At 36.7% G+C, this 18,438-nt stretch overlaps 1 protein-coding gene across 3 annotated transcripts; it reads right to left on the bottom strand.

Annotated features, from left to right (window-relative positions):
• Positions 1 to 49: 49 nt before the first annotated feature.
• On the bottom strand, positions 50 to 16,463 carry LOC121983966 (probable transmembrane GTPase FZO-like, chloroplastic). 3 transcript variants are annotated; one of them, XM_042536681.1, is made up of 11 exons: positions 15,802 to 16,462; positions 13,175 to 13,728; positions 12,986 to 13,054; positions 11,389 to 11,586; positions 9,428 to 9,559; positions 7,798 to 7,884; positions 7,252 to 7,692; positions 6,933 to 7,100; positions 4,789 to 5,019; positions 2,237 to 2,352; positions 50 to 471 (listed from the first exon to the last, which is right to left on the bottom strand). In XM_042536681.1, the coding sequence occupies exons 1-11, from the start codon at positions 16,304 to 16,306 to the stop codon at positions 189 to 191; spliced, it is 2,784 nt and encodes a 927-aa protein (XP_042392615.1). In that variant the 5' UTR covers positions 16,307 to 16,462; the 3' UTR covers positions 50 to 188. The 3 variants fall into 3 exon arrangements, with proteins under 3 accessions (XP_042392615.1, XP_042392616.1, XP_042392617.1); XM_042536682.1 differs by having other exon boundaries at positions 219 to 471; positions 2,241 to 2,352; positions 15,802 to 16,463; XM_042536683.1 differs by lacking the exon at positions 50 to 471 and adding an exon at positions 523 to 943 and having other exon boundaries at positions 15,802 to 16,463.
• Positions 16,464 to 18,438: the final 1,975 nt, after the last annotated feature.

Below are 18,438 nucleotides of genomic sequence, written 5' to 3'. Positions count from 1 at the left end.
ACTAAAATATCAAATATCTTTGGCGTCAATTCGGACATGGAGACGCGCATTAAAGTAATGCTAAGGCTGGATCATAAACGAAGTTGTATTCTTACAACGTCAAAGAATATCGCTTGAAAAATCAACTCTTTCTCTGAATCCAACAACTCTTCACTAGCGATTCGATACGTACCCAAGGGGCTTCGGCTTCATGAAACATGAAGGTTTTGAATTTCTACTCGCAGAGCTTGTAGATTCTGTTCAGCCTTTGCCAACTCCTCTTGCATTTCTATGGATCGATCTATTCTGTCCTGAGCTGCATCCACGTAAGGTCTGCTAATAGCTTCGACAAACTGATTTAGTTTCTCCACGCTATTCATCAGGTCCTTCAACATAGCATCGTTGAGTTCGGTAGCCAATTTATCAGCCACCTTGCTGACCTTCTCCATTGTCTCTTTTCTTCTTCTTGGAAAATTTGAGATTGCAAGCCACCTGCAACGTCAAAAGAAACACTTAAAAAGGATGGGGCAATAGTGGTACTTCCAAGCTCCATTCATGTCCGTGACTGAGCTAGAAGTAGAGAAAACAACTACAAGCTGTCAAAGAAGATACTTATTACGAAAATAAGAAAGGATAATTGACTGACAGATATACAACAGGCAATTAGACTAAGCAGACGCAGTATTTTTCATTCATCCGTACATCTTTAATCCGTACATCTTTAATCAGAACTTTTGAGGTTTTTGAATACCTAACTAGAGTCTATTCACTATCAGCGTGTGAATCCCAATAATGTCCTCCTCACATGTTGCCTGAAGCATGGTTTAATACATTTATCCGACGAGATTGTGTATTCTTATGGTGCTACAAAGACGGAAAACTGAGTGATCTTGTCTGAAAGTCGATGAGATGGAAAGCTGGGGATGTGGCGCTCCCGCTGATCGCCTGTAGATTCCGCTCCGACCTGCAACACAGATTACGTCAGTGCCGAGCCAGGGAAGGAGTCTCCGGCGTTGGTCCTCCCATGCTCAAGTCAATCACCGGCGATTAAGTAAAAGGCGGAGCAACAAGAATGAACAGTAGCGAGAACAGTGTCTACCGCATATTGCATACCTCCGTCGATGCTTGGTCCCCCATTATATAAAGCTCCTGTAGAGCGTGTGCACGCTCCCCAAGGTGAGCACACTTCCCGAAATTTTTCTTGAAAAGACTTGTTAGTAAAGTGTCCCAACACAGTACCTTAATAGGTCGATCATATTTCCAAAGTGACAGTGGAAACTTCCGCCGTACGATCTTCTGGTTATCCATGTCCGGTGTTAACGACACTACCTCCAAAAGGATGTCTATGGATAACAGAGTATGCTGCTAGGCCGAGCGGGTTGGCCGCTCGGCCGGAACTTCGTTGTTCCTATGTCTCGTCCGCTCGGCCTGAACTCCACTGTCTCTGTTGCGTCCGCTCGATCGGATCTCCACAGTGCTTGTGCCACGTCCGCTCGGCCAGAACTCCATTGTGCTTGTGCTGCGTCCGCTCGGCCGGAATTTCACTGTGTTTGTGTCATGTCCGCTCGGTTGAAGTTCCACTCTGCCTGTCGAGTCCTGCTGCCTGGTCAAGCGGGGTAACTACTCGGCCCGGCTTCTGCACACCGTTTCTTTCTCCGTTCGACGTCCAATACTCCATTAAGCGTTGGTCATTTTGACACCTCACCATGTTAAAGGCGGGGTCGGACCAAACCCTTCTCCCCCGGTCGGGACATGATCGCCCGACCGGCCGATGATATCTCAGCGTTGACCTGATCGCCCGACCGGCCGATGATATTCTAAGTGTTGACCACCTTGACTTTGACCTCCACCGTGACAGCTATCCTCCGTGGAGTGGGACCCTCATTATTATCGCATCACTGAGAATTGCCATTCTTGCTTAAACACATCATAAATATTCAAAATTGTTCACGTGGATCTTATTTTCTCAGATGACCATTTGATTTTACTTTGAATGGTGGTTTATTCAATAGATTCATGACAGGCCATCTTCCTTATCTCTTCCACTCTGCCTATGACATCAGTGCTCAACTCCAAGCATCGCTACTGTAGGTCCCCTCCGCTCTCTTTAGTAGACAACGGAAAGTCACAATTTTTGTCAACTAACTCAAGAGATAACAGACCAATAAGAGATCTGAGTATATAATAGTCACCTAAGTTCTGTGTGTAAGCAACAAGTGAAATGAAGCTAAATTTAGCGAAAGGCCTTAATACTTACCCACCAGCTGAACAAAAAGCAAGAGCAAGGAGATCCTCTAAGGTGGTTGGCAAAACAGATGTAAGAAGTGAAGCAGACAGCCCTGCTGCTCCGAGCCCTCCAAAGGTCCCTACAACCTGTTAAAAAGTTAAAAAACAGTTTATACTAATCCAGAAGCAAGAACAGCTTTTGTTAAAATATTTAAGCATATATTTAAAAGCATGATCTGCCTGTAAGCTAGATTATAGCTGAATAATATATAGATTACCTCTACTATAAGTAATCCACTGCTAGTTTGACATGCAATGCATGACAGAATAGGTCGAAGAAGGGAAAGAATGCACACAAATTTCCATAACCATCAATATTCATGGCAGATGCAACTTTTGAAGATCTCTTAGGTCTAGATTCAACTATTTGAGCAAAAGATGTAATTGCATCAATTGAACTTTTGGTTGATTTGTAGAGGAATGAATGAAATGAAAGCAAAGAGCCTTCACAACTTCGCATGTTACACAGATTTTACACAGGAGGGGAAGGTGGGAGGTATCTTGTATTAACATTAGGCATATGCCAAGGGCCCAAGGCATAACCTATTAGGTACGAAAGGCTGGGCAGTACACCTGAGATTATGCTTAGTGGGATTATCCACAACCAGTGGGATTATCCACAACCAGTATCCGATACAGTTCATCTACAAAACCAGTGGCTGGTACAGATGAGATTATCTATGGAAACATTACCTGGTTGTGGATAAAGGAAGGGTTCATCCTTTATAGAGTAAGCCTGAACCATAAGGATTAACAGACAGTAAGCTCAATGGAAACCAGTACCTAAAACACAGTCCAACTAGCATATGCATCGTCTAGGAATTTTATACAAGGGTTTGCATCACATGCATGCAATATGTGGTCCCTTAGGCGGTTCAGGTGTTGAGGCAGGCCAGGCAGGTAAATATGCGAGTTGGGTAGGCCATCTATGTGAAAAAACAAAAAACAGGACAGCCCGGTGCACGAAGCTCTCGCTGTGCGAGGTCCTAGTGAAGGATCCATTATACGTAAGCTTACCCTGCTTTTTGCAAGAGACTGTTTCCAGAATTTGAACCCATGACCTTTAGGTCACAAAGCAACAAATTACCATTGCACCAAGGCTTCCCCTTCTAAGCCATCTATGTGAAAAGGGAAAATAATTATAAATAGCTAAAATCTACTAGCTAGTTAATAATTTAAATTTTAAACCAGAGGAACTAACACTTCAACAACAAATGATGGCTCAAAACTGAGTTTACCTTGGTAGTTGTTATCCTTTATGTTCTTTTGTGGAAAAGATGGATGAAAATCTCAGGATAGGGATAGTGTTAACAATAATTAGATGTACAGAGGAAAACTTAGGATATAGTGAAAAATTAATAAATAGAATCCACAAAAAAGAATCTTGCTAAAGCTCTACGTCAAGGAAAAAAGAGTAATTTAGGGTATGTGAATTTTTTAGCAAATGATATATAATGTGATCAAATGTATTACAGGAAACCTGCCTATTACTAATGTGTTTTTTATTTTATGTCTCTCTTGTGGAGCCTATTTGCTAGAGCCTGCTCAAATACTCTCAAGCTAATTCATTTGAGTCCTTTACATGTGGGTCAATCATTCTTCCTAATCTGATGTCTTAAATTGTTCAGCAATTAGTATAACTCAAGACATTCATACCCGTAGCTTCCTAGACATTTATGAGTTTGTTCTTTGAACTTCAACAAGATTCGGACATTCATAAAACTCTTTCAATCTGAACCTCATTTTGCATTTACATCAATGATAAATGATGTTCTATAAGGAGTATCCTGTTATACTCCATTTGTTGCACTTATATGTGAGCTAGACAAGCCATCTAAGCCTTGACATCTTTGCCACATAGATCAAAAGAAAATGTTTGACTATAGTAGGACCGCATACTTGTACTTTGTGAGTCAAACAATAAGAACATAACATATACAAAACATTAGTATAGGAAACATGAATATTCTAAGATGGATTTATGGAGTTAGTAGAAACCATAAAACAAAAATACTATTTGTCGGGAGAAAGTGTAGCTCCAACCTATGAAAAACAGAAAAAGAAAATAAAATAAGATAGTAAAGATGTAACTTAAAAGACACTAACTAAAGTTTAGCAAAGATAAGTTGAAACAATTAGAGTTGAATGAATGAGTAGAGGAGCAAACTCATCTGTTTGATTAAATTGCTTTACCAAATCTGTATATTACTCACTAATATATGCTTCTAATGGTGGGATAAGAAGCATATAGCTGACCCCAAATATATGGGAGCAATTTCTTGTTGTAGAGAAATCAGGAACTTGTTTTATAATTGCACTACAATCAGATCATTTTCACAAATAGCCAATAGCTTAGGCATCATAATAATCATACATTATGTGAATGGATAATAAGCATGCACATGGATTTATCTTCCTCTGTCAACAACTTACAAAACTCCTCAGTAAACAAAAGGTTGTAAATAAGTCAATCAATGAAATAAACAAAAACGAGAACAAAAAGAAATGCAATATTTAACGAACCACTTCACGTATTTCTTGTTCAAAAAGTCTTGCAGCTGCACCAGAACTGAAGTTCTCTATCACCTTAGAGCTGAAATCCCCTGACGCGATATTGATACTATATTTTTCCAGATGAAATTCACCATTAGTATCAACTAATGCAGGCCATTGTTTTTTAAAGTGCTCCAAGTAGAGCTTTGCTTCACGAGAATTACAGGACTCTGACCATTCTGAGTAGTCAGCAAGAACTCTCTGGAAACATCACCACAAAACAAAATAACTCTACAACCATTTTCAGGTAAATGAGATGCCATGATGTGAAACTAGCACGCACAGGTTACACCTTCACCAGATATTAGTCTGTTGAGTGAATTTAGATGAGACAATCAAGGATTCATACTATTCAAGAAAATTGCATGCATGATATACATAAGAGAACACTTCGAGTACTTCCCAGAAAGGTGGGGGAAAAGGTAACACTTGGACTCAGGCTCTTTTTATTAAAACACAAGCAAAGACCATTTGTAAAAAGAACTAGATTTCTACATAGACCTTTTGCCATTGTCCATCTCCCTTGCTGTTTTATTGAGCTACATGAATGCAGTTCATTTACACATGGATTCATAAATGCTTGTTTAAAGTCGAGAAAAATGATGGAAGAATAGAGGGACAAATATTTAGGTGCAAGAATGTGAAATTTGAGGTTCGTATTCAAAGGTCACAAAAACAATGACAATGGGAAGGCAGTTTGAAATTACATCATCATTCAGAACTTTTCCAAGGAAATTTTACCATTTACAATATCCTTCGAGGCCCCACATTATGATCTGAACTCTGAAGAAGGTGATCTGATTTAATCATTTAAAACTTTGCTTGTTTCTTTTTGTCTTTAGCTTAGTACAGTAGAAAAGGCTTTTTTATTTACATTGTTTGGATTATGTTGCAACAAATGAAATATTTTTCAATTGATATCAAATCTTAAATCTAAGTAAATTATCTTATTGGAAACTTTTACAAAATGCCAAAAAAGTAATAAACTTTAAATAAATTAAATTTTACTAGGTTTCATTTATTTCTATTAAAAAAATAAAATGGAAATAAAACAAAAATATCAATCCATCTATGAAAGGGTGAACAAAGGGATACAGAAAGAAATCTGTTTTTAGTTAGCCATATCCAAAAGAGAAGGGAATAGATGACATCACAGATTATCCAACTTGTGGTTTCCTAACATTTGCCTTAATCTTTATGTATACAGTACACCTTATCTTTGCTAAAGAAATGAAAGTCGAAAAGTATCTAGAAATAAAACTCTAATTTATTTCCATATCTAGCTTATCTGTAACTAATAAGCCATTGAATTGTGCACTTCAGATTGTTGTAATTTCGGCCCAATCGTCTTGGAACTCTTTGCCTATGGTCAGTTGTTGCCAGTTTCTGAATCTCCATCCACAGATGAAGTAATTAAGAGAGATATAGGCTCCTAGCAGATAATTTCTATCTGCTTACATGCAGCATTGGGCAAAGAGAAACTTCTATATCAATGATAAATAACATTTTTTTCTTCCTACATACCATGAGAATTTCCAATCTTGTCTCAATTCCAATGTGTGACTAGCACTGGGCAAATCCAGTATGCTTTCCTTTTCCAACACTAATTTGTTTCCACTATCAACTGCCTTTTGCAGACCCAACCTATATATACTAAGAATGAGATTAACATTGTAATACTTATCCTACCATTAAATTTATGAATGGAAAGTACGGTGAGACTTGTGTTCACTAAATAATTCCAGTTAATGCATAACAGTGTAATACAAATCAGTCCAAACTCAAGCCACTGTGATTTATTAGTTTTTATTATTTATTTATTTTTAAATAATTTGATTGTTTATGGGAAGGATTGTATAATATAGATATAGTGAACTTCATATCAGAGGTGACTATTCAGCAATTCTTGTACTTCTACACTCATGGAAGTATGCAGCATGCACACTACAGTTACTAGGTCCTACTTAAAGAAGATGCAGAAGAGATCATAGTTAATATGCTCAGTTAAACCAATTCCATGTACATTAATTGAACTAGAAACTATGCTTATGCTTAAAAGAAATGAAGGGGATATTTAAAACATCTGAAATTATAAATTAGAACAAAAAATATACTTGTGCATCAGAAAGAGCAGGATTAATGATGTCATTTTGGAAAGTTGAGGTAGCGAAGGTAGAACCAGCTCTTTCTGTTTTCAAAGCATATGTAGGTATAAGATCAATATTTGACAATCTGAGGAGGGAATCTGTTAGCTTCAGTGCTCGGGATTTTGCTGTCTCAACCTGCATTTTAAGAAAAGAAAGATGCTGTAAAGATCCAGAATAAATTGCTTATAATCTTAAAATTTGAAGAAAATTCAGGAATACAGATTAAGCTGTTGTTTGTATGATCCCCTATTAGTACCCTGGTAATATTATCTATAACAATACATACCGCAGATGTGATACTCTTCCTCCATGTAACACTCTCACTCTCAATTTTTGCAGAATAGTCTTTTACACTGCTAAGGATTCCAGCGATCGAAATCAAATCCTCACTGGCAATTTCATATTCTTGTTTTACAAGTGCTTGGCAGGAAGATAATAGCTTGTCAGCAATAGCAAGCGGTGTTTCAAGTTTCAACTTCACTCTCTCCAAACCACTTTCTGTTGTTCCATCTAAAAGACTAAATAAGAACTTCTCCAGCTCATAAAATTGACTGCTCATCCAACGACTATCACTAAACAAGGCTTCCTCATATTTTACCGCACTGTAACTTGAAGAGGAGAGCTTCGCATCCAAAGCAGACCGTGCAGATACAGGAAATAACCTTATATCTTCTGAGTTAAGCAGTCTACGTGCATTTTCTTTTACAAAGGAAGTTGCTTCCTCAAGCTACACAAAAGAATAAGTAGAACAGACATTAAAATTAGAGACAAACAACATAGCTAAACAGCAGCACAAATTACAATGAAATATATCAGAGGAGGAATTCATAACCTCACTGTTTGTTCGATAAAGATCCAATTTGTTTAAAACAAATACAACTTTTTTCTTCCACTGCTGGACATAAAGAAGAAAGGCAACCTGACATTTGGAAAGATAAATAAGTAGGCACATACATAAATACAGATTTCCACACTGCAGAAATATATAACTGGCATTGCTTAACAGTTAATATGCCCAGAAACAAAACTTGGCACAATTGAAAGCAAGAAAATGCTAAGCATGCAATCAGGTGAAGAATATCAGATTCAACAAAAGTTGTATTAGATACTAAAAATAGTGAAATTATATGATAAATCAAGATAATACCCATTATATTGTAGGCACTAATGGCTTCCTTAAAGTGAAATGAGTCTTGGAGGATGAATAGCTTGGCCACTTTCAAAAGATTCGTGAGAGATTGCACAGTGAAATGAGAGATTGAGATTCAACATCTGCTCTTCAAATAAGGAATTAACATTGAAAGAGAGACCAAGTAAAATCCAATATTACTCAAAGAAAGACTTCATAAATTATGGCATTTACAAAGGACAATCTATCTTTTCAGAGTTACAATTAATAATGGAACTAAAAAAGCATCACAGATATGAGTGAGTTCAGAATTCCAACATCTTTTTCTGTGAGGGGAGGAATGTCAGTAACTAAATTATTGACCATTTTACTTTGAGAGAGGGAGAATGTCTTAGGACAGATTTAAGTGAAATTGGCACAAGCTCTGATAGAAGAGATGTTGAAAACGATAGATAAATAGTAATCTTGTCTTAAATCATGCAAAAAGGCAAACGAATGGTGCTGAGGTAGAAACTACGTTGGTTAAATATTGTTACCTACCTCTAACACTTGAACTCATCTAACCCCTCCATAACCGTGTTGGACAATGAATACTCCAACATTGACACTCCAAGATAACCCTTGATACTCCTATTCGTCATGTATAATTTTTTTAAAAACAGTCGTGTTGCATATTTTTGATCCAACACATGTTTAATACCTGCATCCGTGTTCAACTAACATAGATTGACATAATAACTGTGATAGAGAGTTCTTTTGTAATATTGATCACTTTAGACAATGCAATCATCTAGAAGTTTGACCATTAAGTGTGAACCCAAAGAATAAGAATCAGATGGAAGGGATGGACAATGTGTGGGGTGACAAAGACGATGTGCCATCATACAAAGAGACAACCACATGATTTTGAAGATAGAAAAGTAATTATAACATATGAATATCTGGTTGTATCAACAAAATTATGTAGTGGTAAAGATCCATTTCGATAAAGGGCAATCCGGTGCACGAAGCGCCCACTTTGATACAATTAAAAAAAACACAAAAACAAAAAATTCTCAAAACTACTAGCAGTGTAGCATGAGGGCAGCCATTGATAGAGGGAATTATTAAAATGTTATCTAAAGTATGCTAATTGCATTGCATGGCAAGTAATTAGATGCAACCTAAATTCTGAAACAGAAGCACCAGTCTCTGCACTTCTCATGCTCATAGAAAGTTGAATGTATCCTATTGTCTATTAATTGCATTGACTTTATGTGATATTTAGCAGATTTATAAGCACTCAAAATAACAATGTGATAGAAACATATAGTACTACACGCAAAAAAGTTACCTCACTTTCGGTCAATGGTCGATCTGCTGATATAACAAAGAGAATCAAGTCAGCACGGGGCACAAACTCTTCAGTTAGACGTTGTTGCCTTTGAAGAATCACATTTGTTCCTGGTGTATCTACAAGGTTCATCTGTTTAGTGACAGTAGGATTAGTTAAAAGGGATGAGATTCACATGTCTAACAGAAATTGCAGATCTATACTCAATTGAAAAGGTTGTTAAGTCCTGAGCATGAATGCTCAAAGATTCTTACTACTTATATATATTTTTCTTAACTAGATACAGACTGAAAGTTTAAATAATTAAATTTCAACTCACAAATTAGTTTATACAATTGCAGTGCAGTAAGAAATAATAATCATTTAGATCATAATTTAGAAATTAGTAAGCAATGCAGAAGACAAGAATCCAAAATAAGCAAACCCCTAGTGAACCAACACGATGAGAAATCACATGATTAACCACAACAATAAAACATTTGCTAAATCAGTAGATGATCCAGTATTAATTCTCTGATTTGATCTATCAGCTCTAGTAATATGGATATATAAGAAATTAGTAATTCAAATTTCAATATATTTGAATACATAAGTCACTATCTGGTGTTGGACACCAACTTCATGGCAGTAAAATTTTAAGAATGTTTACGTTAATGAAAAATATATAACTGTGAGGGAACTTTGTGCATATGGAGGCAATAGAAAACAAGGGTCAAATTGAACATAAAAATCTGAAGTTATGCCCTCTTGCTCAAGTGGGATTAGTAGCAACATTTTTATAAGTTCAACAGTTCAACCTTTTAGCCTTGGTAAGGCAAACTAGCTTAAAATCTTAAACTATAAAAACATTTAACTTCAATACCACTTTGAAAATAAAGGGTTGAAAGACAACAAGAGGGGTCTTGTATTAACTAATTAGGCATGCATTAACACCTAAAACAAGCAAGAGAACCTTCAAAGTTAAGCCATCAAACCAGCTATATATTTCCCAAAATCTAACGTTTATGAACAATACATTTCTGAAACTCCTTCACTACAAACATCCAAAACCGCTAGGTAAAACTCTCAATTTATCTTCATAGAAAACTGATTTTGCTCCAAGTCCAACAGCCTAAAATACAGAGAAGCCACCAACTCAGGAAGTTTCAGGCTAGTATTTGAATTCTTAGTACCAAATATTCTAGTATGATTTAATGGCAGTTAATGGTATCTGTAAGATTATTTCTTAAGAATGTTACATTTGGGGCAAGAATAGCCCAAAAAACAGCAATATACTGAACAGAGAGGAAAATTGAAAACTCTCTTTAACTTGCTAATAAATAAAGGTCATATTAATGTTCCTAAATGTTTACAGCTCACAAGGAAAGTTCTGACAATTGAGCAGAATGGAAATTATTTGTATCATAAAAAGAAAATTGATGTATCACTCATCAAAGTATTGAAAAGGACTTTAATATTTGAAAGGGGAGAGAATCCACTGGCTAATGTTGCCATCCGTGTCTTTTAATATGCGTTCATAAATTTTACCTTTTCTTCTTGCAATGACTAGTGACGAACCAGCAAATTTCTGATAGGATTTGATCCCTCCGTTGGTGAATGTCTTGTTGAATTAATAAAGAAACAGTTGGCAAACAAAACTTATACAATAAATTAAAAACAGATCTTAATGAAGGACAAGTTCCTGATGGTGGTAGCATTTGGTGCTTAATGTTGTATTTTCAAGCTAAATTGTGTTGGTATTTAAAATGAGCTTTCTTAAATGACAGGCTGAAATTTTAAATATGAAAATGCAATTAACTTAGTCTTTCCTTCAAAAGAGAATTCTGCACCTAATTCTTCTATTTGCTTATTAGCTAAGATCCAAAAATTGCTCAGAGATGATATGAAGCGTGACTTTGAAAGAAATATGCAAGGACAAATAATTTGAACAGAATATTTTGGATAAGTTTAGGTTTATTAACTTGTTTGAGTATTGGAGATGACAAATAGCATATAAATTGTCCATCTGGATTTCTTTCGCAGTGGCTGTGATTGGCAGACTCTGTCTCGGAATGCAAAAGCAGTGTGATCTCATTTGTAGTAGGAACCACTCCTTCCTTGAGATATCTCCGTCCAAGAAGGGCATTGATAACAGTAGATTTTCCAGAGTTAAATTCACCCTAAGAACAAAATGAACCATTTATCATAGAATTAAGAAAGATTAAAATAGAAAAGGCAATTTCAGAAACATCCACTCAGGTTTCTTTCAACGAGTTTATATTGCATAACAAAACAAAATGAGTTGGCAGGGATCATGGGAAATTTTGCAACAATGTGCAGATAGTAATCAACGGAAACAATGAATTGCTATTACTTGTCAGCCATCACAAAGTAAACAGTAAACAAAAAGGATACAACGAAATTATGAAGAAAGCATATCAACTGTTTTATGTACAGCTCTCCCACGACAATTGAGATTAAACGTAACTATCATAGAAAAAGGTTAATAACTACATAATTGACTGTTGCAGGAAGTTATAAAGAACGCTGCAGAGTTAAAGGCAGAGATGATATTACATTAAAAATAGACATTAGGTGCTACCTCTTTACATCTGACAATAGGAGTCTGTCAAACCACTAACGGAGACAACAGATAAGTATTGTGCAAACCCACATTTAGGGAATAGGTTCATGTGAAAATAATAATGGCAAAAATCACTAAAAAATATACCAACAATAAGAACTTATGATCAACATTTGAGTACATCTACTCAATCTCAAATCTCATTCCATAGTGGGCAAAACATGTCCTTTCAGTTGTGTACAGAAACAGAAACTCATTTGCATGGAAAAAATGTATATGTTCTGCCCATGTTGCTTAATATTAACCATGCATTGCTCATAGTGGGCAAGTTGCCTAGTAAGTATTATTCCTCCTTTTATTCTTCCTCTTGGTCTTCTTCTTCTCTCTTTTTCTCTTCCTCTCATCATTCATGTTATGCTTGATCCATCATTGCCCATTTAGGTCCCATCTCATGTTAGTTGACTACTAGCAACTTTGTACAATCTTCACCTCTGATACCCCTTATCAGTGTATCATCCATTAAATGAAATTGTGATTTCACTATCTCTCTAACTTTCCCACTGGATCTCACACAATTCAGAGGAAGTATAAAAATATAATATATATGTACCTACATATGTAAATATTAAATTGAATCAAGTTGTTCCCGCAAGTGGAGGGCATTACAGAAGTGAGACGATTCAAAACTAGGTCACTGTGGGTAGTGTATCACGTGTTGATAGGCATGATACGACATCTTTCTGAAAAGAGAACAAAAATTGTATTGATATATGAAATTGAGATTTTTAAACCTTGCGTCTACTCATTACTATTAGGAAATTTTCATGATTTCAACTAATTTATCAGCATGCTTAACCTGTGATCATGTAGACACAATTCTAAATAATCATGTTTGATCATGAACAGATAGACAAACATACCTGGCAAATATTTCAGATTTATTCAGCAACTACTTGCTAACTAATCATATTATGATATCTAATTTCTTAACTCACCACAATAACCAGCAAAAATGGCTCACTAAGACGAGCTGCAGCATCCACAAGAAGTGAAACATCCTTCATCTGCCATGAAATGATTAGAAATTTAACTAAAATCCAACACAAAATGAAGAAGAAAATAAACTCAGTTAAAATTTTATTATGGCATCTTCAACTACCAAATTTTTAACACTAGAAGATCACCATTGGTGTCGCTTTTTGAATGATAGAAACTGCTTCATTTATCAATACTCTTTCCCTTTCAATTAATTCTAGCTCACGGTCATCTAATTTTGAGAATCCCATGATCCCTGCCTGCCTGTTATTCGCAAACCTAGTATCATCCATTTTAGCTCTTGAATTTTGATATTTATCTTGCATTGTTCCATTAGCCATATATGGTCTGGAGAACATCTTCAGAGTTCCATCATCAAAGCTTTTCAACTCATTCAAGCACAAAACCATTCCACTAGAACCTGCTTTCAACAAATTTGATGCCATGTCTGAAGGTAATCTGTCAGGAAAAAAGTCAGTTGCAATGAAGAAAAGTGGAACTTTCATCTGCTGAATAACAGAACTCCCGAGTATATCATCAAATTTGTCTGCCTTCATACTCATTATAAGAAAATCAGCACCTTCTGAACTAGAAGCACTTAAAGCAGAAGCTGTACTTTGTACTGTCCTTGCTACTAGAGGAAGATACACTGAATCGGACTTTGATTTCATCATCATGTTCCTTGCCACAAGTGTGGGAATAGCTGTAGGGAGAGAAGAAAATGTACTAAGATACAAAATCTAGTAGCCCTAACTAATGAAAAATTTAATGACTGAGAACACAATTTGTTTAGGCTTGCTTGGAAGGTTCATGGCTAAGAAAATAAACAACAAAAACTGAGCTCAGATAAATAAAGGCCAATTTGAGATAGAGTCTAGCTGAGGTGATCATTCAGGTCTATCCCACCTATGTGGGATCAACTACATGAACCTTATGCCTCCATTTGTCTCTATGAAGCTATATTACCTTTGCATCACTTATAGGTGGTGACCTATTCAAACGAAAAAATAGGATTAAGATTCATAATGATGAATTTAGAAATTTTTAACATTTGTTGTGTAAGCTTAATGCAACCCTCAAACCTTTTTCATGAATCTTTTTTATTAATTGTGAATCAATTAAGTTGTCCATTGATTTGTTGTTAACTTGGATCTTGGGGAGCTGTAAAATTGAGAGGTGGTGAGTAGCTACATATCAATAGAGACTGATAATAAGGTTTAGATGATTCAACTCGGGAGTAGGAATATTGTTATTGGAAGTAGAATCTTTCACTACTACTATTATTGGATTCAAAATTTGCCATCAAACACAAGTTTTGCCAAAGACTCAAAGTCAATCCTAATGAATAAAAGGGCAGCATGGTGCATGAAGCTCCCGCCAATGCAGAAAGGGTCTATTATATGCAGCCTTACCTTGATTTGCAAGAGTTGTTTCAGAGACTTGAACTTAGAGATCACACAACAACAACTTTACCGTTGCGCCAAAACTCAGAGTCAATACTAATGAATGAAGCTACAAATGTCGTATTAACTACAAGTTTTGGTTGAAAGGTTCTTTCATTGAATATCTTTGGTCATAATAGGCTTTGGAGTCGTATATGCTTCTTGTAATATTTATGATTAATGATTTGTTGTTGTCTTTTAAGTTGGTTCTAATCCCTTGGGAGATTATTTCTCGACTTGTGATTGTCATGTGATGGTAATGGTTGAGTTGATACAATGTTCGGAACTCGGGAGTGTTGTGAGAGGATTGTGCTTATATCATTTTATTAGGTTTATATGTAGAAAGGATGTCAATTGATGTACATGTCTGTAGTGTGTGGGAATTGTAGGATCCTATCCCTCATTTTCAAATTGTAGTCTTAGTCGAATTTGATGGATTTAGCGAATCATAGATGATTCAATTTTCTTTCCATGACTTGGTTTGTGTAGCTGTAATAGTGGATTTTTGTTAGCTGACTTCTTCTCAATTTAGATCTAGGAAGTTTTTGAAGGATTGTTGTATCTGTTTTAGCCATTGTTGTTGTAATGGCCTATCATGTGAGGTGGTGTAAATAAATATGGTATGTGCAGTTTGTGTGTGCCATCTCCTAAAATTTTTGCTGATAGCATACTCATATTGGTTGATTGAATTTATTATGTTTAACATTCTTGCGCACTTACTAGAGTTTGTCAACACTATGAAGTTGAATATCATTCATCTTGTTGATAGTTCTGGGACTGGAATAATTGGATGTTGTTACAACAGTTAGAGGTTTGACGGTTACATTCTACATATTTTTGTTGATTCATTTATGCTGATAGATAGAGCTATTATCATCACATACTTTGTACATTCCTAATTAACACATTTATGTTTATTTCTTGTCTTGCCTCCAGTTTTAAATGTGGATGTGAGTTGACTGCATTAGATTTTCAAGAGTTGTTGGGGTTATGAGACAGAGACACTCTATTATGATCTTCTCTGGAACTTGTTTAGTAATTATGGTTGCAGGTGTGTCAATAGATTCCTGGAGGGTTGCCACTTGTCAAGAACATATTGATAAATGAGAAAATGCAAATTGTTCTTATATTTAAATTATGCAGATCTAACTGCCAAAAAACAATATTGCATGCCAACTAGATAGTAAATGAACTCCCGTAGATTCGCCATGATAATGGGCTCTAATATAGAAATCAAGAACAATTCACATAAATGATTGAAAACGATAGAAAATTAAGGAACTTGCTAACTAATTCAAATGATTAAAACACGATATAATGAAAGGAATACAAACCCGAATCTGATAGCACCACTCCATTCGCCCCGACAGCAGCAGCAATGTCAACGCGTTCGGCGATTAGAAGGTAGGCCCTGTCGCCGACCAATGATTTCAAAGCACACGCCGCCTCGTAAAGCCTGCCACCAGTCTCCTCGCCGCCGTCGAGCACAACCACTCCGACTCCTTTGGGCAAGGCAAAGTCAATTTCGGCCCCCCTTTCGAGCGACTCGTCAACGCTTAATCGGAGCACCAAGGTGGGGACACTAATCTCCGGCCGCTTGAACCCGCCGGGGAACAAAGTCCTCACCTGCTTCTGCTGCTGCTGCATCTGTTTTTGAGAATTGGGGAAGGAAGACGAGTTGGGCCCGACGGCATTGACGGTTCGGGGAGTAGATCGACGGTCGGAGAGGGAAGGGCGCCGGCAGAAGGGAAACGCCGAGAGGGGTTTGGGAAAGAGAGGAAGGTGGGGGCTGCGAGCAGCGGCGAAGGGCGAGTGGCCGTGCAGCAGGCAGGCTACCATCGATGGCCGACGAGAAATTTGGACAGAGGAAGAGAGGGAGATGCGAACGGGAGAAAAGCACGCGAAACATAAAAAAGAACGAGACTTATCCAAAAAAATCCGGATTTCGCCTCGGCTCCACTGCCTGCCTGCTCACGAAGAGAACATCCGATTTTCAACTTCTTATCGGAATATTTTTCTTATAAAGCGGAGGATAGCTCGATAATAATCCGTCAGTTAGTTTTGTGAGATGAAAGGACTTTGACGAATCTAAAATAACGGATAATAATTAATCGGATTTGAATTGGATTTTATATACTTAGTCTAATTAAATATTTATCCTCATATTTCTACTATTAAAAAAATAAACATCTTTCATAATTTATATATTCATCGAGCTATTGTTTATACCTGTTAATAAATATACAAATTTCTTCTAACTTATGTCTTTAATATTGATGTCAGGTGAATCAGTTCCCTTTTCAGTACAGAAATCCGGCCCAACTGATCTCAATTACTTGTAATTAAATTATATTAGGACAAGACCCATATACCATCCATGATGTATTCAAGGGAATCTATTCAAGGTCAATCAGTCTGTTCGGGTTAGTTCGTCGGTCTAAATTGATTAGCCTATAGGTATCAAACTAAACATTTTGAGAACATTCTCATCAGAAAAAATCAAATCGGATCTCTCTCAATCTGAATGTCCTACTATTTCCTCTCGACAATTGTAACTCTGACGTGAAATTGTAAATATATGCCACTGACAAGACTAGCAACAACAATATGACTCACGACAACTTTTATGCAACGCTAGGTGTACAACATCATGCCACATCTCTAACACTCAATTGAATTCATGCTCCCAACGTCCACGGGTGGATCTGATTTACTTCTAACAGTCTCTAACAATCCACATGGACATCGAAATTCGACAGTATAATTTATAGAATCATGTGGCAAAAGGCGATTCGTTTACCCCCAGCGCCCCCGCCAACATGTCCCTAGGATAACACAGAGGAGGTAAATCACGGGTGGCTACTAGCTATTAGTGCAAATGGCGAAGACATGGGGGAGGTAATACTTATAGAATGATTCTATAATTTATAGAATCATGTGGCAAAAAAGGCGATTCGCTCGCCCCCAGCGCCCCCGTCAACCCGTCCCTAGGCCAACACGGAGGAGGTAAATCACGAGTAGCCATTAGTGCAAATGGCCAAGACATAGAGGAGGTTATGTTCGGTCACACCGAGGTTCGACCCCAAGACCTCATGTGGCAACACCCTATGCCTTAACCATCGCACCGCCCCGAGGGGACTATAATTTATAGAATCATGATCCTATACATGATGAATTTAGAATCATGATCGAATCGATCAGGATAGTGGAATTATATAATCCTATAAAAATCCTCTAATTTTATGGTACATGTATATTTATTTATTTAAGTTAACTAGTAATTTAACTACAATATTATTTCTAACATAATAATACTTAATAATATTTATATTTTTATACCTTAAAATGCAAGAGTTTAAAATTTCTATTAACACAATAATAATAATCATATTTAACCTCAAGAATGTTCCCTTGGTTTACAAGATGACTTAGTTTAAAGGCCAATAAACAACTAATGTAACAGCTTGGAATTTTTAATTTGAACACGAACGTTGAAAATAATCTTCTAAAGACATGTTGATTCTGTAGAATACCGGACAAGAGACATTCAAAAATTCATTATTTTGGATAAAGAAACAACAAAATATTATTGATAAAAAACTAACTCAAAACTAACTAAATATATGTTTAAATAATCATAGAGCACTAATGTTGCGGTGATGAAGAGGGGTCCCACCGAAGATAAGTCAAAGCAAGGAAGACCGACTAACGTGGAAGTCAAAATCAAGGAAGGAGTCAAAGTCGACCGAGTGGGAGGCGTTACGGCTGAGCGGACGACATGTTCGAACGGACAAGCAAGGCTAAACGGATAGCTCGAGGATAAGAGACAAACAAGCAGTGCATGCCCCGACCATTGTCCCTGCCGAGCGGGAGGCATGTCTATCCGGATGAGAGACAACCCTTCGATAGCAAAAAAGCTAAGTAAAGGAATATTGTGTTGTTCAGCAAGATCGAGCGGATGTGTCCTGGCT

Source organism: Zingiber officinale, chromosome 5B (assembly GCF_018446385.1).
Source record: "Zingiber officinale cultivar Zhangliang chromosome 5B, Zo_v1.1, whole genome shotgun sequence".
Classification (NCBI taxonomy): Eukaryota; Viridiplantae; Streptophyta; class Magnoliopsida; order Zingiberales; family Zingiberaceae; genus Zingiber; species Zingiber officinale.
Note: the sequence above shows the minus strand (reverse complement) of the source record. Positions and strands in the feature narration are given on the sequence as shown.